Source organism: Panthera leo, chromosome A2, assembly GCF_018350215.1.
Source record: "Panthera leo isolate Ple1 chromosome A2, P.leo_Ple1_pat1.1, whole genome shotgun sequence".
Classification (NCBI taxonomy): domain Eukaryota; kingdom Metazoa; phylum Chordata; class Mammalia; order Carnivora; family Felidae; genus Panthera; species Panthera leo.
In genome coordinates, this window is record NC_056680.1 from 167,543,112 (window position 1) to 167,567,645 (window position 24,534).

The 24,534-nt window shown below is 42.3% G+C and overlaps 1 protein-coding gene across 13 annotated transcripts in view; it reads right to left on the reverse strand.

Moving 5' to 3' along the window:
- Positions 1 to 24,534, reverse strand: part of ESYT2 (extended synaptotagmin 2) — an 81,219-nt gene that overhangs the window by 38,786 nt on the left and 17,899 nt on the right. For 5 of the 13 annotated variants that reach the window (XM_042927261.1, XM_042927262.1, XM_042927268.1 and 2 more), the window contains exons 2-8: positions 15,123 to 15,164; positions 14,142 to 14,276; positions 11,896 to 11,920; positions 11,574 to 11,626; positions 11,348 to 11,424; positions 7,033 to 7,105; positions 6,694 to 6,783 (exon numbers count right to left, since the gene is read on the reverse strand). In XM_042927261.1, coding sequence (XP_042783195.1) covers positions 6,694 to 6,783; positions 7,033 to 7,105; positions 11,348 to 11,424; positions 11,574 to 11,626; positions 11,896 to 11,920; positions 14,142 to 14,276; positions 15,123 to 15,164 — 495 coding nt within the window. Of the gene's footprint in view, positions 1 to 6,693; positions 6,784 to 7,032; positions 7,106 to 11,347; positions 11,425 to 11,573; positions 11,627 to 11,895; positions 11,921 to 14,141; positions 14,277 to 15,122; positions 15,165 to 15,565; positions 16,121 to 16,143; positions 16,504 to 17,559; positions 17,656 to 19,232; positions 19,289 to 21,920; positions 22,845 to 24,534 lie in introns of those variants that run through there. The other 8 variants (XM_042927263.1, XM_042927266.1, XM_042927273.1 and 5 more) reach the window with 7 other exon arrangements.

The window sequence follows — 24,534 nt, forward strand, 5'->3', positions numbered from 1 at the left end:
AAAAAAAAAAAAAAAAAAAAAAAAAAAGATTCCGTTTAGTGGATATAGACAGGTTAAAAAAAAAAAGCTTGATTAGAAACACTGACTTGTGCTTTATATTTGTGGAAGAAATACTATAAGAAATGGCATGATCTCAATTACCCATATAGCTGCAGCAATAAAACTTCTCAAATCCCTTTGGGAAGTGGATAGTTATAAACAAGTATGAACCAGAAGAGTCAAAAGTTTGTTTCGGACAGACCAAAACTTAAAAAAATTTAAGAAGCACTGAAAAACTATTTTTCAGAGTAAGAGAAATGAAATACAAATTTATTGCAACTACCAATATAAACTCATGCTGGCGCCTCCCCCATCCATCCCCTCATACTGGGTGCCCATCCCCCACCGAAAGAACAGGTGCAGAAGCAAATGGCAGTGGGGCAACGGGCAGTGGCCAGCGCCCTGATCATGACCTCTAAACACATTTTCCAAGGGATTCTGAAGAAACAGCTGATTCCAGACTAATGAGCCTGGGGCATGTTGTTCAATCAGAAAGCTTGGGAAACATCCAAAGATTAATGGGTCCCCTGGAAGCGACGTTAAAACTAGAGATTATAGAGGCGCCTGGGTGGCACAGTCAGTTGACATCAGACTTCCGTTCAGGTCATGATCTCGCAGTTTGTGGGTTCGAGTCCCACGCTGGGCCCTGTGTTGACAGCTTGGAGCCTGCTTGGGTTTCTGTGTCTCCCTCTCTCTCTCTGCCCCTCCCCCGCTCATGCTCTGTCTCTCTCTCAAAAACAAATAAACATTAAAAAATATTTAAAAAAAAACTAGACATTATAAAACATCAGGTGACAGACGGCTTACTCTCATGACCCCTGTCAAAATGATGAGATGGGGGCGCCTGGGTGGCTTAGTCGGTTAAGCGGCCGACTTCGGCTCAGGTCATGATCTCGCGGTCCGTGAGTTCGAGCCCCGCATCGGGCTCTGTGCTACCAGCTCAGAGCCTGGAGCCTGTTTCAGATTCTGTGTCGCCCTCTCTCTGACCCTCCCTGTTCATGCTCTGTCTCTCCCTGTCTCAAAAATAAATAAAACGTTAAAAAAAAAAACCAACAAACCATGAGATGCATTTAAATGTTACTCAAGCTCAGAGAAACAAAACACCAGGGAGGCAGGAACAGGATTCACGAAGGGCAGGATTCAGCTGGGTTTGAGAAGGGATGTGAATGCAAGAGACAAGCCCCCAGGAAAGGGGCCCTTTCAAGGGCCTGAAGGATGGGCTGTCATATCCTTGAACACAGGGGAGATAGGGACAGGAAGAGCCCAGAGCCACAGAGGAGGAAGGAATAAGAGAGGGGAGGGAGAACTTTTGTGTGAGAAAATGAGCACGTGACTTGTGAGTGATGTGTAAAAATGAGTGTTATCAGAGGGGCGCCTGGGTGGCTCAGTCAGTTAAGCGTCTGACTTCAGCTCAGGTCATGATCTCGCGGTGAGTTCGAGCCCTGCGTCGGGATCTGTGCTGACAGCTCAGAGCCTGAAGCCTGTTTCAGATTCTGTGTCTCTCTCTCTCTGCCCCTCCTCTGCTTACACTCTGTCTCTCTCAAGAAAAAATAAACATTAAAAAGAATTTTTTTTAAATGAGTGTACCAGAGAATAAGTGTGTAAGAGAATTAACGCCTGTGTGAGAACAAGTGTATGTGCGAACATGGGAGCATATGAGAATATGTGTATGTGTAAGAATGAGTGTGAGAGAACAAGTGCATGAGAATGAATGTACATATGTGAGAGAACTCTCTCATGTGAGAGTGTGAACACGTGAGAATGCGTGTGTAAGAACAAGCATGAGAACGAGCACATGTGTGAGAATGAATGGACACGAGAACAAGTGAGTGTGAATGCATGTGTGAGAATGTGTGTATAAGAACAAGTGTGAGAAAGAGTAAGCATGTTTGAGAACATGTAGGAATGAGCATGAGAATGAGTGTGAAAATGAGTGTACATGAGACCAAGTGTAAGTGTGAATGCGAATGTGAGAACAAACACATGTGAGAATGAACATACATGAGAACAAGTGAGTGTGAACACACGTTTGAGACCATGTGTAAGAATGAGCATGTGGGGAGAAGTGTACATGAGAACGAGTGTGCGTGTATGTGAGAACGAGTGCAAGGTAACGAGCATGTGAGAGAACGAGTGTGTGAGAACGTGTACATGTGAACAAGTGTGAGTGTGAAGGCACGTGTGAGAACGTGAGCGTGTGTCGGAATGAGCATGTGTGAGAACGTGTGTGTGAGAACAAGTGTGAGCGTGAACGCACGTGTGAGTGTGAGGGCTGAGAAGGCAGCCACGAGAGGGCCGGGACCCAGGTCGTGGCCCCCGCCCCGCCCCGCCCCGCCCCTGCCCTGGGACGACTAAGCTCTCTGGGAGAAATTCAAGAGCCAGTGGGACAGATTTCCCAATCACCCTCTTGGGCTGCTGTCACTCTTCTAGGAGAAACGGGATCAGTGACGTGGTTCCAGTTCCACTGGAACGACACAAACCAATCTGCTTATGTCATGAAAACCACAGACATGCCTTTCTCCTCTCTGCTTTTCCAGAAATGCATGGGCTGATGGATGCAGTAAAACATACACTCAACTGATTTCACACTTACTATATGCCAGTGTTCTAGGTGCACTAAGTTGTACAGTACAGACCACGAATCATCTGGGAAGCCTGATAAAATACAGACTGGTGCCTCCCGCCCCTCTCCAGAGTTTTTCAGTTAGTCAGTTTTCACTGATGGTCAAGTCAAGAATGTTCTCCTGATTTTGTTACTCCTGGGACTTCCAGATTCCCCGAGGTGATGCTCTTTCCAGGATGTCGAAAACTGCAAAGAGCATCACTATTGAATGTGCCAGACAGCTGAGGTGACAGGGCCACCAGCCCTTCCTTTTGGGAGACTCCGAGAGTGGCTGAGGTACCACAGGGCAACTGAGAGGTTCCAGCTAGATCCTGACCGTTAAAGGCCAGTTCAGGTGAGCCAGAGTAAATCCAGACACGGGGCATCTGCAACCCGCTTGTGGGCAGAGCAGTGCCTGTGTGCTGCAGAGACTGGGGAGAGCGTCTCTTGCAGGGGTGAGGCCACGGAGGAAGCGGCTGCTTCAGGAGACACAAACTCCACCTTCCGCTGTAAGGAAGAGAAGCCACTGGGAGGAGGGACACACAGCTGAAGGCTCACTGCAGCTGGGGGGCGAGAAGAAAACACGCGCTGTGTCTTGAGGAGCACAGGACACCATCCCAGGCCCTGACCATCAGACCCTGTACTGCTGGAGGTAGGTGTGCGCACTCACTCCTGCGTAAGATCCAGCAAAGACGCGCATGAGAAGGCGAGATCACTCGAAAGAGGGCCAGCCCCAAGACTCAGGACAGATGAGGGCAACGGGGAGCTCCCTCATCCCAACTACTGGGGGTAGGGCTAGACTATCCAAAACAACGAAAGGTATCAAAGCAGAGATCCAAGAAGACACTCGGAGAACACCCGCCAGGACAAATACCCTCAAAGCTCCCAAGTGACTTGATGTGTGCTCTAAGTCTGGGACCCTCTCCTGTCCGGTGGACTCTAGTGGGCATGCCTGCCCAGCCCTTCCTTTCCACACAGGGCTGCAGGAATTGGCTTCCAGGAGCCTGATTCATACACTGCAACGTTCCTCCTCCCAGCTGGGCCAGGGGTCTGTATCTGACCCAGACGGAACAGGGAAGGGGAGCCAGGAAGGGGAGCACTGCCTCTTGAGTATACTGGCAGCCTTGTTTCTGGCCTGTGGACGGGAGGACCCGAGGAAGGTGGTCTCGGAGGGGAGAGAGCATGCAGCAAAGGCCTAACAGGCACGGATGAGAGTCACAAAGGCTTTCAAGCTCTGCATTCCAGTAGGTTTTGAGAGAGACAAATACACACTAATTTCACTTAAATAAAGGCTTTCCTTTTTTCCCCTCCTTCGATTAAGGGATCTCAGTTGCTGGAGTTGTAGCTAACAGGACTCAAGTTCTTCTCACAATCACCGTAAAAGGAAGATGTTATTTCCATTTTTACCGATGGCGAAATACAATCTGTGGTTCAAAGACTCAGGAAGTATGTATGCTGTCTGCTAGCTGGGAGGACCCTCTTAGGATAAACGCATTCTCAGCACGCCCCAGATCATCTCCTAGATTTACTCTAGGCTAATCCGTACCCCAGGGAAAGAAAGAACTGAGGACACCAAAGGGACCCTATGCGCGTGTGCCTGAGGAAATTACAACAACAGTCGTGTCAGTGTGAGTGGCCAGCTCCCAGGACACGGGTCAGGGGGAGACACTGGCTTGTTCCAGCCCTTACCAGAACCTTCACTTAAGTTATCGTGTTTACCAAACCTTGACTTCTGCTGTTAAGACCCACCCGAATGCTAAACCTGTGTGTAGGAAAATATTTGATTTCGTAAAAATCTGAGGACTTCCTATGCACCAGGCACCTACTGGCATTTAATCTTGTGAGGCAGTAGTTCCCATGTTACAGATGGGGACACACCCACTGACGTTTCATCTCCACATTACAGATGGGGAAACCTGGGCTTACAGAGTGAAACAAACCATGCAAAGCACACGGTCAGAAGAGGAAGACCAGGTGTGGAAGACTAGGCCAGAGGACACCCAAGTCTGTCACTTAACCACACCTTCACTTCACTGTGAACTTACACTTCACTGTGCTCCAAAAAAGTTGGTCACTTTAGAAACTTTTAGTTCTTTTTTTAAGCAGGTAGCACACCAACAAAACTAAACAAATCAACAAGAACAAAAATGTGCAAAGGTTTCATAAGAGTCTCTGGCATTGTACTTTTATATCATCTGCTTAGCCAATCCCCCCCAATCTTTCTAGCTGTATTTTTCCTTGGGGTGACAAGGAGTTACTTGGCAGCTAGCAGTGAGTTCTGTACTCATATTTTCCAGTTGAAAATAACTGAAAAAAAAAAATCCCTTCTCTCCAAAGCATATGTTTGGAGACTTTACTTGCCATATAAGGAAATGAATGATTCTGAACTTTTCACAGACTCCTCCATTTCTGACACTAAGATTTTGTTTGGAGGTTATATTACAACGTTATTTTTAAAGTTAATAACCCTACGAAAGATCCAACCTAAGGAAGAGTATTGCTAAGTTTTGAGGGAGATTTAAAGATTTGGATTTCATTGTTTTCTGAACTGAAAAAAGGTCTTTCTTTTAATTGTTAAAAATTTCCTGTAAATTAAAAATACTTTGCCATCTGCTAAAGATTAGTTTTTTTTATATTCATTAATGAAGAAAGTTTCTTACACATAAAGGCTTTTAAATAACTGGTATGTAGAAAAAGCGCCATGAATTGTAAATCTTGTATAGAATTCTTCATTTCTTAAAATTTTAAGAAATTGAATTTTAAGAGATTCCTTAATGCCTTTTTAACTTCACTGCGTTTTGTGTAGTAAAATACGTTAAAAATAAGCCCATTATTTAAGCGATAAAAAGCAAATCAGAACAGCAATTTTAGCAGCAACTTAAAGTAAAGACACTTAACTCTTGTGTTTTTACATACAGAAAAAATACCACTTGTAGTCCAGTCTAAATAAACCTGTATTTTAAAAACCCAACAACAATTTGCATTAAGTTATTTAAATCGAATTATAAAAATTAACGTTTCCGTTTTAAACTATACACGATGTTAATGGTACCTCCAGAAAGGACTCACAAAGGTAACAAAAGTGGCATATCATGGAAAGATATTTGAGAAACAGATCAATGCACCCATCAGACATTTACTGAACTGTATGGAGACAGATGGGGCTGTGGCTTTGAAAGAGTTAACAAGAAGTGTGCCAGAACTCACAGGGCAGTCCGGCATCAAAGGAACACAGGGAAAGCTGACCACCTGTGTCTCTGGAAAGGACACACAGGGATGAAGACAGTGTTCTGGGGGAAGGAAAAGACAACAGGAGGCAGTGAGAGACAATGGGGTTGGTACTATTTGGATTATGATTCTGCCCTGAGGCCGGAAACTGGGATGCTCACCAGGGGCAGTGCCAGCAAAGGAGGCTGGAGAGAGACCCCACCTCTACCATGAGGACTGTGAGGGAGAGATGCTCCCTAGTGGGTCAGCCTGCACCCTGGGAAGATACCCCAGTGGTGAAGTCTATGGAAGACGGGGCCAAGACAGGAAGCCAGTCAGAGGCTGCAGGAACCCAGGTAAGGAGGAGCCTTATAGGTAAGGACCACCCAGGTGAGGGGGAGGAGCCTTAGAAGTCAAAGGGAGGGGAAGAGGGAGTCTTTTTTTAAATTAAGTTATTTATCTTGAGAGAGAGAGAAAGAACACGAGCAGGGAGGAGCAGAGGGGGAGAGAGAAAATCCCAACCAGGCTCCAGGCTCAGTGCAGAGCCTGCTTTGGGTCCTCGGTCCCCACCTCCCAAAACTAAACAAACCTTTAAGAATAAATAAATAAATAAATAAATACTACATAAAAAGTCTATTTTCGAATTTTCTGTAACAAACATTATTTTATAATCGGGAAAAAAGCTGTCTATTAAGAGATGAAGCCCTCCATTAAGAGCATTTTAAAGAGGTATGAACACAGAATTCATATGTCAGAAAAGGGAAAAGAGAGTGAAGGACAGACTATTTCTCTGCTTTACAGAGTCTTGCCAATGAATAGGAAAAATGAAATCAGCATCGACTTACTGGCTTCCTAAGGAAGAAGATAGACAAGGCTCCCACTAAGGGCATGTCTCCAATCAATGGTTCCAGGATCACCCGCATGGTACCATGAATCTAAATTCAAATGGGAAACCAAAACATGTCACAGAAGACAATTCCACAGGCCATTTACTGACTCAAGAAGGAGGACACATGATCGTCTTAGTGACTTCTGAGCATTTGACTTCAGGTTTCTCTCAAGTATAACCTACAAATAAAAAACTTAAACTTCAAAGAAATTCTCAGTTAATAAAAACTTCACAATTTTATTTTTGAATACAGCATAGGGAATTTTGGAAGACTATGAAACTTTAAAAACCTTACCTGTATACTTTGCACACCAGCTCTACAAAAATATCGCTTGATCTCCAAATCAATCTCACAGTTTCCTACAAAACTAGTAAAGAAAAAGTTCTGTATTACTATCTCTTAATCACCACAGATCTGCAAGGTCTACAATCTGAGTAAAATGAGAGAAAGCAACCAAAAGCAGCCTGTAGGCAAACCTGAGACCCATATCTGAGTCTTTAATGCCTGGAACTGCACATGTCCCTGCTAGCAGACTTGACACCTGCCACACTGATTACACACGTCACTTCTCAAAGGGCAATTTCTGGATCAGTTTCTTGATGGAATGTAGTTTTCACTCGTTTTGTAAACAACTGTTTTTGTTTAAGATATTAAAAAAGTTTATATTTCGCCAGAAGTAAATTTTGCACCCATGCTCTCTCCAGTTGTGAGAAAACTAACAGCAGTGCTCCAGGGCTCTGTGACACCAAAGGTCAGAAATGATGCATCCACGTGGGGGGCACTCAAAGATCAAGTCATGGCAAACATTAATACAAAACAAAACCAACAAAACAACAGCATTAATAGAGCATAGCGCTGAATGTCAGGCTTGCATCTATTCCTAATAGGAGCAGGTTTCCTGTGGGGTCGCTATGATCTGACTCCCACCCTCAACTCCCAAAGTAGCACGTCACGCTCCTGCTCCTGCCTGAGAACGTCTGCGGGAAGTTTGAGAAATGCTGGAAGGACGGTGCCTAAGAACACAAGTAAAATACTAATGAAAAACATCTGGGATGAATTCTTCTAACATTTATGTCCTGGTGTTAAAACCAGCACCAATAGATTCTTCTCACTGAACAGGATTCTGGATCTAGCTGGTCCAATCACCTGTTAAAAAACCATCCTGAGGGACGCCTGGGTAGATCAGTTGGTGAAGCTGACTTCGGCTCAGGGCATGAGCTCATGCTCCGTGAGTTCGAGCCCCGAGTCGGGTTCTGTGCTGACCGCTCAGAGCCTGAAACTGCTTTGGATTCTCTGTGTCCCCCTCTCTTTCTGCCCCTCCCCTGCTGGAGCTCTGTCTCTCTCTCAAAAATAAATAAACATTAAAAAAAAATATTGAAACTTTCCTCTTCTTCACCCTAAGATACAATCACTTCATTTCCTAATATCTGTCAATTACTCCTTCCCCATCTCTACTGCCAATAATCTAATCAAGGTCTCAGTGTGGAACACACAAAAAAGTGGAATGCAGATTTTTTTAAGAAACATAAATATCTGAGCAGCATAATCTGCATCTGTCGTCATGGCTGCTAAAACCATGAAAGCCAGACTACATCTTCACAACGGCATCCATTAACTGATTCCTTCAAATGTTTAATAAATGTGTACGAAACGCTCCTCAGTGCTGGAACAAGAGAACTTTGTTCTCAAAGTTTCCATCCTCATGAAGCTCATTATCAGCCTAGCGGACCGTCCCAGGGCACAGCTGAGCTGAAGACCCAGCGGGCCTTCCTCTTTTATCCTACAGATGACAACAGGGTTTGCAGTAGTGTCTGTATTTTAAAGATGTAGGTTTTCCATCAGATCATTAGAGGCAGTCAATGCTCCTTTCTAAAGTAAAGGTAATTGTTACCAACACTCTACATTTATTATATTCATACACTTTAAAAACTCAACGATGACATTATAAAAGGATCCTCAGTCAAGGATCAAAAAAAACAAAAGTGTGAAGCGTGTCCATCAGTCGACACACTTCAGCAGCTGCCCCTTGCACAGTGTGTTACCAGGCCTCACAGGGACACAGGAAGCCATGAGCACATTCACGAAGAATGAGGACAAGAACTAAAGAAAACCACCTTTATCTGCCAGGTGTGGTGCCTGCCCTCAATTAACGGTTTTCCCACTTTTTATCGTAGGAAAAGACATAGAACGTAAAATGTCCCATCTTAACCATTTTCAAGTGTACGGTTCAGAGGCGTTAAACACCTTCATCTTGTGCAACCATCACCACCACCATCTCCAGGACTCTCTTCATCTTGACAAACCCAAACTCTGTCCCATTAAACAACCGACCATCTTCCCCTCGCCCACACCCTGGTACACGCCCTTCTACTTCCTATCTCTATGAATGTAATCACACTAAGTACCTCCATGTAAGCGGAATCCTACAGTATTTGTCTTTTTGTGACAGGCTTATTTCACATGGCATAATGTCCTTATGGTTCATCCACATTGTAGCATGTGTCAGAATTTCCTTGTAAGTTTTTTTATTTTTGGCTTTAGATGGTATTAGATAATTAGCTATATACTAAAGTCACCTGTTGATCTTTGTTTCAAGTTTTTATTTTAACCACCTGGTGCTCAGCATGAAGGATTTCCTTTTTTTTTTTTTTTTAAAGCTGAATAATATTCCATTGCATGTACAGACCACATTTTCCTTATCTATTCACTCATCAACGAACATCTGGGTTGCTTCCACCTTTTAGCTACTGCTGGTGTGAACATGGGTGTACAAATACTCTTTGAAACCAACCTTGTTTTCAATTTTTTTGGGGTATGGACCCAGAAGTGGACCAAGTTCACACTGCTGGTGTGAACATGGGTGTACAAATACTCTTTGAAACCTTGTTTTCAATTTTTTTGGGGTATAGACCCAGAAGTGGAATTGCTGGGTCTTATGGTAATTTTATGTTTAATTTTTTGAGGAATAGCTATTCTGTTTCAACAGCAATTCACCATTTTACGTTCCCACCAACAGTGCACAAGGGGTCCCGTTTCTCCACATCCTCGCCAACACTTGCTGTCTTCTGTTGTTTTATAGCAGCCATCCTAATGGGTGTGAGGTAGTATCTCACTGTTTTGATTTGCATTTCCCTGATTATCAATGAGGGGAACATCTTTTCATGTGTTTATTGTCCATTTGTATATCTTCTTTGGAGAAATGTCTATTCAAGACCTTTGTCCACTTTTGAATTGGGTTGTTTTTGCTATTGTTGAATTTTAGAAGTTCTTTATATATTCTAGATCTTAATCCCTTATCAGATATGTGATTATACGGACGGCACTAATTCTACAGATTGTTTTTAGTGTTGATTTTTAATAATATTAAGTTTCCCAAATGAAGAACATGGGCTGCTTCCATTTACTTATGTTTTCTGTAATTTCTCACAGCAATGTTTTGTAGTTTTCTTTGTACAAGTCTTTTACCTTGTCAGGTTATTCCTAAGTATTCTTTTTGATTCTAGTGTAAATGAGATTTTTCTCTTGATTTTTTGGATTGTGCATGGTTAGTGTATAGAATGTAACCGATTTGTGTGTGTGTGCAGACTTTATATTCTGCTACTTTGCTAAATTTGTTTACTAATTCTAAAGAGGTTTTTTTTGTGAATCCTTAGGGTTTTCTACATGAAAGATCGTATCACCTGTGAACAGAGACAATTTTACTTCTTCCATTCCAACCTGGATGCCTTTTCTTTTTCTTCTTACCTAGTGGCTCTGGAAAGGACTTCCAGTGCCACGAAGCAGTGAATGTGGACGCACCTGCTCCTGGTCTTGGAAGAAAAGCTTGGTCTTGCACCACTGAGGATGATGTTTGCTGTTGGGTTCTCACATATGCCTTTTATTACACTGAAGTGGTTTTCTTCTGTTCTCAGTTTGTTGAGTGTTTTTATTATGAAAGAATATGGAATTTTGTCAAATGCTTTTTCTACATCAACAGAGATGGTCATTCATTCTGTTAATGCGGTGCTTGGTTCATTTTCATATGTTGAACCATCCTTGCACCCTGGAAATAAATTCCACTTGGTCACAGTGTATAATTCTTTTAATATGTTGGTGAATTCACTTTGCTGGTATTTTGTTGAAGATTTTGACATCAACGTTCATAAAGGATATGGGTCTGTAGTTTTCTTGTAGTGTGTTCAATTTTTTAAAGTTTAACATACTTACAATTGGCAATTATCTAGGCTATTAGGAATTAAGATGCAGAAAATAAATAAATGTGGGTCTTTAACAGTTTAGTCAAAATCCACCGGGGGTGCCTGGGTGGCTCAGTCGGTTAAGCTTCCGACTTCGGCTCAGGTCATGATCTCACGGTTTGTGAGTTTGAGCCCCTCGTCGGGCTCTGTGTCGACAGCTCGGAGCCTGGATCCTGTTTCGGATTCTGTGTCTCCCTCTCTCTCTGCCCCTCCCCCGCTCACACTCTGTCTCTCCCTCAAAAATAAACAAAAAAATAAAATTAAAAAAAATCCACCAAACAGCAGGTAAGAAGAGTGCTCATTATAGCCTCCACTTTATGGGTCTAGCTAAGTAACATTATATGTCATTAACTATGACACAGATAAAAACTTACCTAATTTGAAGGTCCAAAATAATTTGCCTTTTGTCCACATTTTCAGTGTACACCTTCACACCATTGATCCTGAGTGGCTGAAACAAGAGGCAGCTTGTTTTAAAATGCAGGGAGGGTGAAAAATAAACCCAAATGGCAGAGAGATGAGAACAAGTTTAGCCCCACGCTACAGGAATTACAGTTCTGCATTCACAGTGTACTCGATGTTCCACTTTGGGCAACTTACGTAGCTTCCGTTTTTCCGTGTCCTCATCTGTGAAGTATGGGTCCTAGCGGCATCTATTTAACGAGGTTACCGCGAAATCAAAGGACGTAAGGAAATGCGCCTGGCACACAGTGAGTGCTTAGTCAAGCCCCACGGCCCCTTGTTTCTCCCAGTTTACTTTGATCCTTTCCCTCTACTCTGTCCTTACATGGTTTGAAACGTAACTTCCTTTCTGTTTTTTCTTCATGTCTTATAATTTTTCATTTCTTAGGATTTTCACCACAATGGAGCTTTTGAGTAAATGAAAAATACTGGCTGTAGGTATAATTTTAACACCTATTACCTGAGACAGAGACAGAATCACATGACTGTAAAAAGAAAAGGCAGATTGTAATAAATGTCATATTTCAAGGGCCCAGCTGTAACACCACTTCCAAACCTTCTCCCATTTTATCACATTGAGATCACTTCTAGGAAAGTTCTCAATCTCCCATTTGGGCATCAAACACTCAAGCTGAAGAAATACTTTAAGAGTACTACGCTTACTGAAGCAGCTTAGGTGCCCTAACATCTCACCCCACAACTGGCCACAGGATTAAACTCTAAGTCTTTCCTACACTTCCTACTATCTTGGGTTCCCGGCCTTTCCCCCAATGATACTGGCTCAAACATGTACAGACTGTTGAATTACAAAGAACATGGTTCAACCCGCTATGTTGATGAGTGAAAATGGGGTATAGGTGGCTTAGGATCCTTAGCTTAAATGTCCGCATCAGGTAAGATTCCCTTAGTTTAGAGGTCTGCGTTGGGTGATAATCTCACAATCAGATTTAAAGTGCGTGTAATAGAAAATGAACATAATTCTCCCTAAAACAAACCCAGCTGGGACCAGAATTCTAACTCTCCACAAACACAGGCGTATAATCTGACATCAGGGGACTGTGAACCAGGGCCTGCAAGTTAAATTTAGCCTTTGGCTAAGAAAGGTTTTTACATTTTTAAAGGGTTATAAAAGAAGTTGGGGGGGCGGGGAGAATATGCCTCAATGGCCCTTTACGAAAAAGTGTGCGATCCGATGCCTGCTTCAAGTTCACATGGCACTCGACCGTGTAATCGTGCTTTCCTATCTGCTGTGACCCTTTCAGGTCAGAGACGGTGAAGTAAATACTGAAGGGAAGTGTTATAAAGGTGTCCTGTGCAGGCACGTGTGCGCTTGAACAACAGGACTGAGCAGACCCCAGGCTTGTAACCTATTTGGAAACCTCACGGCCAAGAGGAAAAACAGCCCAGCACAACACAGTCGCCTGCAGTGGAGACCCCAGATGCTGAGTAACAGCAGGTAAGATGGAAGAGTTCTCTGTATGCAGAAAATCACTTCTGATGGAGGAAGGTGACTGACAGCCTGGGAGTATAGGATGGGGATGAGCCTGGGGACACTGATAAACACAACGCAGCCACCAGGTCACCAGGTCAGACACTCCTTGGCCACATTTATCAAATCCCTGAGGGGCTGAAGCAAAGACATCTGACCTGAAGCATACGGTGACACTGTGCTCTCTGGCTCTACTGTATGTGCTCCAAATGTGTGTACGCTGTGTGTGCGTGTGCGTGTGTGTGTTTAAAAATATTACTGAATTCTGAATTTTCATTAGGCATATAAAACAATGTTACCTTGGGAAGTACAACAGGAAAGTTATATGTCAATTACACCTCAATTAAAAAAATGTTACATTGAACTGTTAGTAATCATTGTAAACACTGACTTACAAAAATAAAAAGGAAGCTTGCCATGAGCAACTAATTTAGCTGTTGTCTTGAGGCTTTCACCAGAAGTAATATTAGGAATTAGGAGTTTTTCTTTGTATGATTCCAGTAACAAAATTTTTCTTTCCCTGCATCAATATAATTAATGTGATTCTATAAGCCTGGTGTTGGGAGTCCTTAATCGTTGTTTGTAAAGATCTTGAGGGGGTAAACATGTTAAGCTTGTTGTCGATTATTAAACTTTTAGTATGAATTCATATATCAAACTCCCTTTCCAACTAGATAAATTGTGAAAAACTGTGCAAAGGTAATTCTGACAGAAAGATGTGAGGTAGAAAGAAACGCTGGAACTGAGAGAAACCAACCAAGGAAACCGAACTGGCCAAAGACCACAGTGGAAGAATGAGGGCAAGTGAGGACCTCACAAAAGACAAGGGAGGGCATCCCATGGGAGGCAGACCTGGGAGGAGCTGCAGAGACACCCTTCCAGAACTTCCCCAGGCTGCTTTCTAGAGCAATTTTCTCTAGAAAATAATTGGAAATAGCTTAATACATTTTTAAAAGTTTTCACAGCAACGTGGGGGCGCCTGGGTGGCAGAGTCGGTTAAGTGTTGGATTCTTGATCTCAGTTCAGGTCATGATCTCATGGTTCGTGGGTTTGAGCCCTGCATCGGGCTCTGCACTGATGTTGCAGAGACTGCTTGGGATTCTGTCTCTCCTCCTTCTCTGACCTTCCCTGGCTTGTGCTTGCCCTCGCTCTCAAAATAAATAAATAAACTTTTAAGTGTTCATAGCACAAGAAAGAATACTTAAGAAGAAACTGACCTGCTGACCCACATCAACTTTTGTGAAACTAAAGGTGCTGAGGTGGGTGTTTGCTCCTCGCACAGCTGGCTCTATGGTTTCTCGAAACAACTTCTCTATAAACTGGCAAATAAAAGGCCACATGTGTTTTACGGTCTGTAAAGAAGAAAGAACTCATATCAAACAAGATGCTATAACACATAAATAATAATGTACTTAAGTCATCAGGAAAAATTACACCCCTACAGTTTACCAGCATTTTTGAAAATTAAAAGGGGGTGTCTCCTTTTGGTATGCAAAATCAACATGATCTGAACTTCAAAAATGTACAACAATAAACTACTGACCAACTAATATGTCTCAGGAATTAGTTATTCTGGTTAAGCATTCCATTTAATCATACCAGCACATTTAAAATTGCTATAAAAAAAAAATCAGAAAACCCTGTGGTTTCAACTTATTGCTAAAAACGTAAAACCGTATAGGGCTTAATAAAACATTAAAGAGTTTTCTTTAATGATGGACTAACTTTTGGTGCTATAAAAGAATCATTAATCTACATTAGTTTTTACTCTATAGTTCTAAGGATATATAAAATATAGGGAAAAAGGAGATCTACTTCAAAGTATGTGATCTTTAAAAATAACTTTTAAAATTATTAATCTATTATTAAATTTCTTGAGAATTATTTCCCTTTTCTTAATATTTTCAAAAATGTTGCCTATAATTATTATGAAATAGACTCGAGCACTAGCCAATCAGGGAAGTAGACACAAGGCCAAATACACAACTATGAATATATCATTAATTTTTTCATGTTAAAGACACAGTTTTCACTATTTAGGAATGTATCAGTTATGACTCAATTTTGGGGGGAGCGGAAGCCAACCAAGTCCAAATGAGCTCACACATCGTCAACATCCAAATTGCCAAAAAGGGAAAGATGGCCCCTCGCCCTCTAATCCCACGGACAATCTGGTATTCGGTATATTCTACTCTTACCTTATTTAGCCATTCTGCTCTCTCAGTGTCTGGAAAATGAACCTAAGAGAAACACACACACACATGACTTATTGACTCCCAACTGTTTATAAAATGTCACACAGGCTACTGAACACTCTTATTGTTCGCCTACTGTTCACGTAATGCGTCTTTACAACGCCCTGCCCTGAAGCGCGCACAACAGCTTCTGAGGAGACACTGAAATGTGTGACACTCCAGCTCTTTACATCCCAACAACACTTTGAGGCAGAAAAGTCTAATGACCACCAAGGCTACAGTCCCTTCTTTGAATCTGTGAGGCCCCACGGAGAGTGCACTGGAGTCCGGAACATCAGGGAGCGATTCCATGCCATCTCCTCTGTAAGACACGGGTTTCTCCCTGCCATCGCCGGCACTGCCATCAGCCCTCCAGACATCCAGACTCCCAGCCTTCGAGAACCCACCTCTCCCTCCTGCCTTCCTCTTTTGGCCCAAACCAGCCGGCAGATGCGTTTCCTCATTTGGCTCCTCTCACACTATCTCCCAAATGAATACTGATTACAGTCCTCCACGAGTAGGGCCTGTATACTGGAGAGAATGAGCACTTGCAGAGACAGAAATAAACCTATTTAGAAAAAAGGTGGAGAAGTATTTTCTTTGCCATTAAAATAAAACCCCCTTGCAAAGGAAGGCTAAAGCTGTTTTGGTAGGGAGTTCTCCTCTGAGAAACGCTATGTACTCACTCCCTCAAAGAAAGAAGAGCATACAGACCATACTAACATTCTGAAAATGGTATTTTTGGCTTAGATGTTCAATGGGTCACAAGCAGCTTTGTAAGGGTGACTGAGATGTGTTCAGAGAAATATTCTGATTTCTGGAACTGCCACGCTCACTTTCCTAAAGAAGACAGGCGCAGCAGTCCGTGAAACACAAACCCCGTACCCCACGCTATGGCTGAGAGGAGCTGGTCAGGGAATGTTCTGGTTGTGGGTGACAGGGGGGAAGATTCCCAAGAACGTGGTTCTCTGAGAACCAACCCCACCTGTCGTGCCTGGCCCTGAGGAATACATCACTGAATGGGGCCCAGCAGCAACTGGGTCCTCGTTGGAGGCCGTGGTCACTGCACTGTCCCCGCCACACTGTTCCACAGGAGAGGCCATGGCAGGTTCTCCCTGTTCCTCTGTGTCCGCAGGCCGGAGCTGCCCACTCCTTCTCACCACAAATTCAATGCGCCTGGACCATGACGGTGGGCTAGAAGGAACTGAAACAACAGTTTCTACATCAGTCAGCTTGAATCCATTCTGGGACCAAACCGAAGGGATGGCAACTTTCCAGAATTAAGAAAAAGGACGACGCTCAAGAAGAGAGATTTGGCAAAGAGAAGTGTTGGCAAAGGTTGCTTAAATCCAGACGACATGTTGCCTGGAGAGGCCTACCTGACCCGAGTGGAACTGTAGTACCAAAGGGACTATACTTTCCGCCAAGAACTAAGACATTTGGGGCTGGCTGGGGAGGGTTGCAAGGCTTGCTAGACTGGGACTAGGGAACACGTGTACTCATCCGCAGGCTGTATTCTGCCATTTCTTCACATTATAGCAAAGTAGACCAGGAATGCAACAGGTGGCTGCCACTCCAGAGTACCAGGCCTTCAGGCAGGTCTTCAGCTGTGGTTCAACGTAGCAATTTCTTGTGAGGTTGCCTTCCCTTCTGCCCTTCCCTGCTGAATCCAACCAGCCACACTGGTGACAGAAAGGACCGAAAAGCACGTGCTGAGCACCTATTTGGGGACAGCCAGAACTACTTCACTGTAGATGTGTTCCTCCTTCTAGATTTCTAAGTAAACGACACCATCATCAACACCCTCCGCAGGCCTGCCTCTTCTAGAGATGCTGTGACTGCCTCCGCCCGCTTCCCAGGGAGGCTTGGCCTGGTTTCCCAGCTAAACTGCGTGGGGCTACCAGAGCTAAGGACTCACACACAGGAGCCGCGTTTCAATTACCTCACTCGAGACCATAAACTCCTACACGTTTATCAAACAGCAGATCAAAGACTTGCCTCAAATCCTATTTTGCTTTCCAGAGACATCTGTTTCTATTTAGAAAATTACTGAAATTACTGTAAGTTCTTTGGGCTGTACTTTCACGTAAAATGTTATGTGAAGTGTAAAACCTCAATGTAGTGTTGGAATTAGTTTAAAATTCTTTATCATTCCACACTCAATAGAAATAACAACTATCCACGACAAGACGATCCTTAGGACCACACGGGCTTATAGGTGACAGCGAGACGGGGATGCTACGATGTCAATGAGAGGGGCGTGCACAGGCGGTCCATGGCATCAGTTCTACGAAACTTGAACCGCTGCTCTGCTTCATAAAGAAATATTCCCAATGTCAAGTGTCCTTTGAAAACATTACAGCAAGATGAATTTAATCTGCTACTGAAGCATTCCTTTTACCTGTTTTCAGATCTTTTCTTTGCTCCCGAGTTTTACGAAGTGACAACACAAACTGTTCATTTATACCTCATCTCCAGTAAATAACTGCAACTCCATCTGTGAAAACAAGGCCCTTATCTGTTGTGGTCTTAGGCTGTGATGCCGACAATCAGCACCCACAACACACGTTGGAGGTCCCACCCTACCGAGAACATGGCAGGCTCGTGACAGGCTGGCACCAGCATCTCTATGCACAGACGGCCCATGTTCCTCAATAACCAAGACACAGACATCAGGTCCTGCCAGACACACCTGGGCCAGATGGGCCGCATCCTTTTTCCGTGAGCAGGCGGTAGGCAGCCAGTTCCTTTGTGCTAACTGGTAGAGAGTCCCCTTACAAAGCCTACAAATCTCAGAGAAACTGTTTCTCCACAGTTTAGTGCAAAGGTTTTCCTACTACTCCTCAGGGGTAAAATGTGTTTATAGTGATTCTTACTTTTTTTACGATTCCTTAGTTTCTTTGAAAAACTCAATTCGTGCTAAGTTCTGAAACCCCATAAACAGGTATCCTAAGTACAATGCCTCACACAGAGAAAGCTTCGACTAATCTAGATTTTCTACCCACTTCAAAGATGAGGGCCTTGTCTGGGAGGCCACATGCACAAGGCTGAGTGCATGCAAATCTGCAGGCCACACTACCAGATTTTCAGAGTCCACAAAACCAAGAAGGTTAAGATCAAAGAATGAGGTGGTCGATAAGAATAAGCTCCCTTCAAAGCCTTTCATATAAAAGGTTCAGAGGAGCAGGTGAAGGAAGGCAGGTGTTGAAGACCTGGTCCTTGGATGGCTGAGGTAACAAATCTCCCTCCAACTGGGTTTCCGGGAAATCTGTGAGGGCACCATCACTCTTCACTCAAACCCAAGTACACTCAAAGTAACTGCCAGGGCAGTATCATGTGCTGCTGTGTGCGTGGCAGGTTCTGTGCTAAGCTATCAATGTACGTTATCTGAGTTCATTCTTACAACAATCTACACACAGGAACCATTAACTTCCCCAATATACAGGATAGCTACTGACTGACTGGGGATAAAAAACCAGATTTGTCTGCCCCTGCTCCTGACTACTTTATTGCTAAAGGATGTTGAAAGTGCTATGAAGACAGTTAATCCACAGAGTCTACTAAATTCTCAGCAGGACATACTCCAATCAAAGAGCAAAGCCTAAACCTCAGATTATATGCCTTAAATTGTATGAAGTACTGGGGCACCTGGGTGGCTTAGTCGGGGGAGCATCTGACTCCTGATTTCAGCTCGGTTCATGATCTTGCAGTGTGTGGACCAAGCTCCCTCTCTCTCTCTGACCCACCCCAACTTGTGCATGCGTCTGCATGCGCCCTCTCTCAAAATAAACTTTAAAAAAACTGTATGAAGTACTAAGTCAGAAGTAGAAAATTTTGTGTTTAATAGTGACCTACTCATCTAGACTCTAGAGGTCAAATACAGTACAAGTCCTGAAACAGCTGACAGCAAAGTTCAACAAGCATGATAGCAATTCACAATAAAACACGATTACCAGACCCACTATTTCTAAAACTAAGAAGCGAGCAATTTAAAGACTGTTTCTATTTAGTATTTGCATGGAAGAGCCACGACACTTAAGTAGTAATGATAAAATTTCATATACGTATATTTACCCTTGTGACCCAGCAATCCCATTTCTAAGCAGTTGATTAAATGGGATAAATGACTTCTGCAAAAAAAAAAAAAAAAAAAGTTCCAAAATGAAAACATGTGCCTTTTCTAACATTGTTTGATTTCTCTAAGTTCACTGGTATTTCTCAAATTAGGTCTGCCAATGTGCTAGCAAATTCCTATTCATTCTGTCACACTTAAAGCCAGAGTAATGCTATAAAGCTATTGTTTCTTTCTTGCAAACACACACCAGTCCCACAAATTGCCTACAGAATTTACATTTATGTAATAATAAAGCTTCTCTACTCACCATCATGCACCAGAACAGAAATACAGGTTGACTGGTGTGAATTCTGGTTTTGTTACTGCATTTCTGTCCCTGTGCTAGTCTTTAATATACTTGCACATGTATAGACTGTTCTTGTTGAAGAAGAGGCTGAATGAAGCAGCCGGTTTTTGAGCAGTTACTTCTGGCTCTGGCCTGAGCTAGGCATATGACACAGACTTAGACATACGACTGTCCTTGGGAAGCTCACAGCTGGTGGAGTGGACTGGTGTGGAAAGGTGTGACCACCAGTCCGTGAGAGAAGATCTGGGGCCAGGGGAGGATCTGATGCTGCCTGGAAGAGTCCACCAGAGATATGGGAAGAACACAGCATGTGACATGGGTTTGGAAAAATTACTTGGGGTTTGCTATGCAAAGAAGAGCCTAGTCTAAGCAAAAATAATGGCATACACAATTTACTCTTGCTGGATTTGAACATGGACAGAATGGTAAATGCTGAAGCTGAAAAACCAGGTCAGGAACAGCCTGAAATATTTTCTATGCCACGCAAAGGAGTGTTGATTTTATTCTACAGGCAATGAATGGGTCAACGCTGGAATGGTCAGGAGAGAAATGATGGAAGATTAGCATTCGAGGAAACACTTTTGCAGTGCCCACAACGTATTCTGGAACTATCAGAAACAGTAGGCAGAGAAACAGCCGCACAAATAAGCCCTCAATACCAGCGAGCTGGCTGACGCTGAACGTCAAGCCGTCTCCTTGCAGTAGAGTCATCCCAAGGCATTCAATCGTTGAGGTTTTTAATTTATGAGGGATTATTTCAAAGTGCCAAAAAAAATATATCAAAATTGAAGGAAGTCTGTTACTAAATTTTAATTCTATTTACTAAGTCAAAAATCTGCTTCTCACTAATACATATTCATAAACATTTGCTTATGTTCTACCAAACAGAATTTAAAGTAGCAAAAACATCGAAGATAAAAACTGGGATACATAGAGAAAATAGAAAACATATCCCTAAATCACAGAGGAACCCATGAACATGTATCATTTGGTTTCAAACCTTACCTTTGAACTTAAAAAAAAAAAGCACAAAAAAGCCCTTAAATCTCCTTTATATAAGTCCAATTAAAAAATAAGTTTTCATATTTGTTATTTATATTGTCTCTACAAACTAGAAATAATCATTGTATGATTACTTAAGTTTTGATTATATTTAAAAGTTGACACTACCCAAGAAATCTTTTTAATCTTACCTTTAAAAAGAACAAAGGCATATTTTAGATTCTAATATAATGTTGATATTACCAAAGTTGTTTTGCTTAAAAAAAAATTAAACCAAATATACAAAGACAGAACATTAACTGTGTGCCAGGAACTCTACAGACAGCCACCGTGTCTAACCCTCACCACACTTAGAACAATGAGTGGCTCCATCTAACAGACCATGAAATAGACTCACAGAGGATGACTAATTTGTTCAAAAGCAGGGGAACGGGCCAGAGGGAAGAGACCCAGACTTGAAGGCTGGAAAGTCCTCCCTGTTACACAGGCTGAAGCATAAGGGATGCAGCTGGCTGGAGCACACCTGAATTTTCTAATCAAATCATTTCCCCCATTTTTGAACATTAAAAACATAATATGGGCTAATGCTTGAAGTTAAATAAAAGGACTGTCTTTTTTCTTCAAACAGCACTCCCCTTGAAGACAACGTTAATACTTAGCACTTGTATGGGACTTTACTGCTCAATCCAATGTCCGTAGAGGACTGAGTACCTGCAACTCCACAAAAGTACACCAGCGTATGGGGAATCCTTTTAAATTCCACTTGCATTAGCAACACTGAAACATGAAGTATCTGTGCTGTTCACTCCTTCCTTTATTAAAAAAAAGTCTAGAATAAAAATCAATACCTAGGAAAGTATGAAGATACATATCTATTACACTGGAAACGTGACTGACTTAATATTTTTAAGTAATATTCAAAAGATAAATGGGAGCACCTGGTGGCTCGCTTAAGCATCGACTCTTGATTTTAGCCTTCAAGATCTCACAGTTTGTGAGATCGAGCCTGTGTTGGGTTCTGCACAGAGCCTGCTTATGATTCTCTCTCTCCCTGTCTCTCTCTGCCCCTCCCCAATTAGCGCAAGTGCTCTCTCTCTCTAAATAAACATTAAAAAAAAAAAAAAAAGACAAATGAATAAAGTGATTTTGGAAACCAAATGTCATTAAACTTCAAATAGTAAACTGGCCAATTAAGTTCACCAAACTCATTTATTCACATTCTTTCTCATCCTAAGAAGGATTTGAGCTTCCTCATCTCCGCATAGTCCCTTAGGCACTATCTCAACAACAAACAAACAAAAACCAACAGCAAAAACACACCCAACATAAAAAAACTCACCAAATTCTTACTTGGGGCAGTGACTGGTTCCAGCGAAAGAATTCTTTCACTATTTGCGGGAAAGGGTAAAGGAGTTCAGTCCACCTGGTACAGCTGCTCAGAGTGTGCCTTTGGAACCTGGGGGAGGTCCCAACCAGCACAAACCCGAGCAAGGCCTACCTCACCAGCCACCCAGCACAATGGAGCAGGAACCACCACCCAGGGACAATCCAAAAACACCAACCTTCCTACACCACGCAATGAGTTCTATAGACGTCTACAAATTGAAAAAGCCTAAGCAGGAGTTTTATTTTCTTATCTAAAATTAACATCTCAAAAACCAGGAACAAATGGGGCAAGACTAGAACAGAACCACAGGTTCTAAGAAAACATGAGACACCTATACTTTATTCGTTGTATCACAAGAGAAACTCTGTTTTCAGGAAACCTTGTAAAGCAATCAACACATACCTTTGCCTGGAAGTACTACACCACAGGTTTACTTAAACAGACTTGACCTGCGTTCAAAGAGTTCATGAGCTGGGGAGACACTAACTAAAAATCTTCAAATGTTCACTATTGTTTTGTCTGCATACTGATTAATCTTAAAATCGATACAAATGGAAAGAATCTTGCAGCAAGTTAAAATTACCCAGAAAAAGTCTGGTTAGCACACAAATCAACCAAAGGGAGTCTAAGGTTCCAAGGTACAGAATGACTTGGATTTGGAAATGCTATCGACGAAGGCACAAGTATGGGACGTCAGTGCAAGAGAGAGTGTCAGAAACTGTCCTCACTCTCTTGACCTTGGATCAAGTGGACATTTACAATTCTCTCTATGCACTGCTTCCCTATCCTGACAGACACAGCCAATAACCTGTGTATGGCCTGCTGAGATCAAGTGGAGAGGACCTGGAGAAAAGAAAACCACTACAATTTCTAAATACTATATAATTATGATGAGAAAAAAGGCATTAGAGACAGTACTGAATACTCACATTGGACAAAACTTCCAAATGAAAGGATTTCAAATATTTTCAACTTTAAGTCATCTATCTTGCAGGGTTCTTATTACCTCTTGGTAAACATACCAGTGAGGAGTTCTGAGCATTCTGGCAGATTGGCTGCTGAACTTATCAGTGAGAAAATGACTCAAATGTAAATTGGTACCAACATAAATTTGTGCCTCCAATCTTTTTATAAACTTCTTTACCTATTTTCCAGAAGGGTTATCATAAAAGCTACCTCTCTATATTTCCTCACAACCCCCCAGTTCTAATCTGCCCTTCTCCCACCTTCCCCAGAGGCTCAGTATGCATGCAGATCAGAAAAATTAGAGCCAAGAAATCTTAATAGTTTTTTTCTGAGATACTGGGATTCTTTCTCCTAATAGCTGCTTCTACAAAGAAAGTATTCAAGGTTAAAAACAGGAGAGGGGAATGTTTCTCTCAGAACCTGTCAATCCTGTAATAAAATGTTAACAGTAGGGTCAAATTTCTCATTTGGATGGTAAAAAGAAATTGCACAAAATACCTTGGTTTATCTATTTCTAGTCCACATAAAAAGTAGGCAGTCAAACTAATTCATGCAGTAAATCCACAGTTGTACTTTTCTCAGTGGTTTGTGTCAGCTTTAGGTGGACTTTAATTACTGTGGATTTGATACACCAAAAAGAATGCTACAGTACAAAGACATTAAAATACAGTAACTGAGCTGGAAAATCCACCTGCTTAAAGGCCTTTTTCTACCAAGAAACATTTTCAAAATTCTCTCCTAGGTGCTTTTTGCATTAGCGAGAAATTTCACTAGGGACTGTAAGGAGCACTAATATTCCTTCAGGGCTTACCTGAGACCACAGGTGGTGACTATGACCGCTCCTTTATATGCTCACCACAAATCTATCAGGGTATATTTGTCGCTTTCCTCTGTGGTCTCACACTCCAACAGTTCGAAATAAGAACTGTCTGCTGACCAAAGGAAGGCTGGCTGAAACTCCAATGGCGAGCCACAGCGTGGACCAAACCTCAGCTCCATGGTCTTGAGACTCTTCTGGCTCAAGTAATGGCAGAGTACATGAATGACCACTACCTATTTTTGTAGACCAGGAAACATTAAGACAAAAACTAAAAAGCTAGGTTTATCCCAGCACATCTTCTATAATCAAGCTGTCTAAATTATTTGAAAACCAGTTCTTATTTCTAATTCACTAAAAGAATAAATACTTTGAATGAATTTTACTATGAGGCCTTCTGTAATTTCATATAGTACATCTGCCATGTTGGATGTACTATCCATTCATCCATTTATTTCTGAAGGGAGGCTTTAAATTTCAGTGCATGCACATAATGACAGGAAAATTTAAGCCAGGACTAATATTCAATGGTAGAATCTAAACAGGAACACTTTGTTCCTTCTACCCAGGAGAACAATTAGATAGATATCCCTTCATCAAAATACTAATGTCAAGAGATTTACTTAATGCCTTACAGGGAAGATGCAGGTCTACGGATATTTTCCAAAGACTTGAAACATATTTCAATAAAATTCCAAAGTCATTTAGACATTCTTTCTTCAACTGCTCAAGAAAAGTCATATAAATTATGTCATAATCTTGATTCAGACTTGAGGTTCTGGC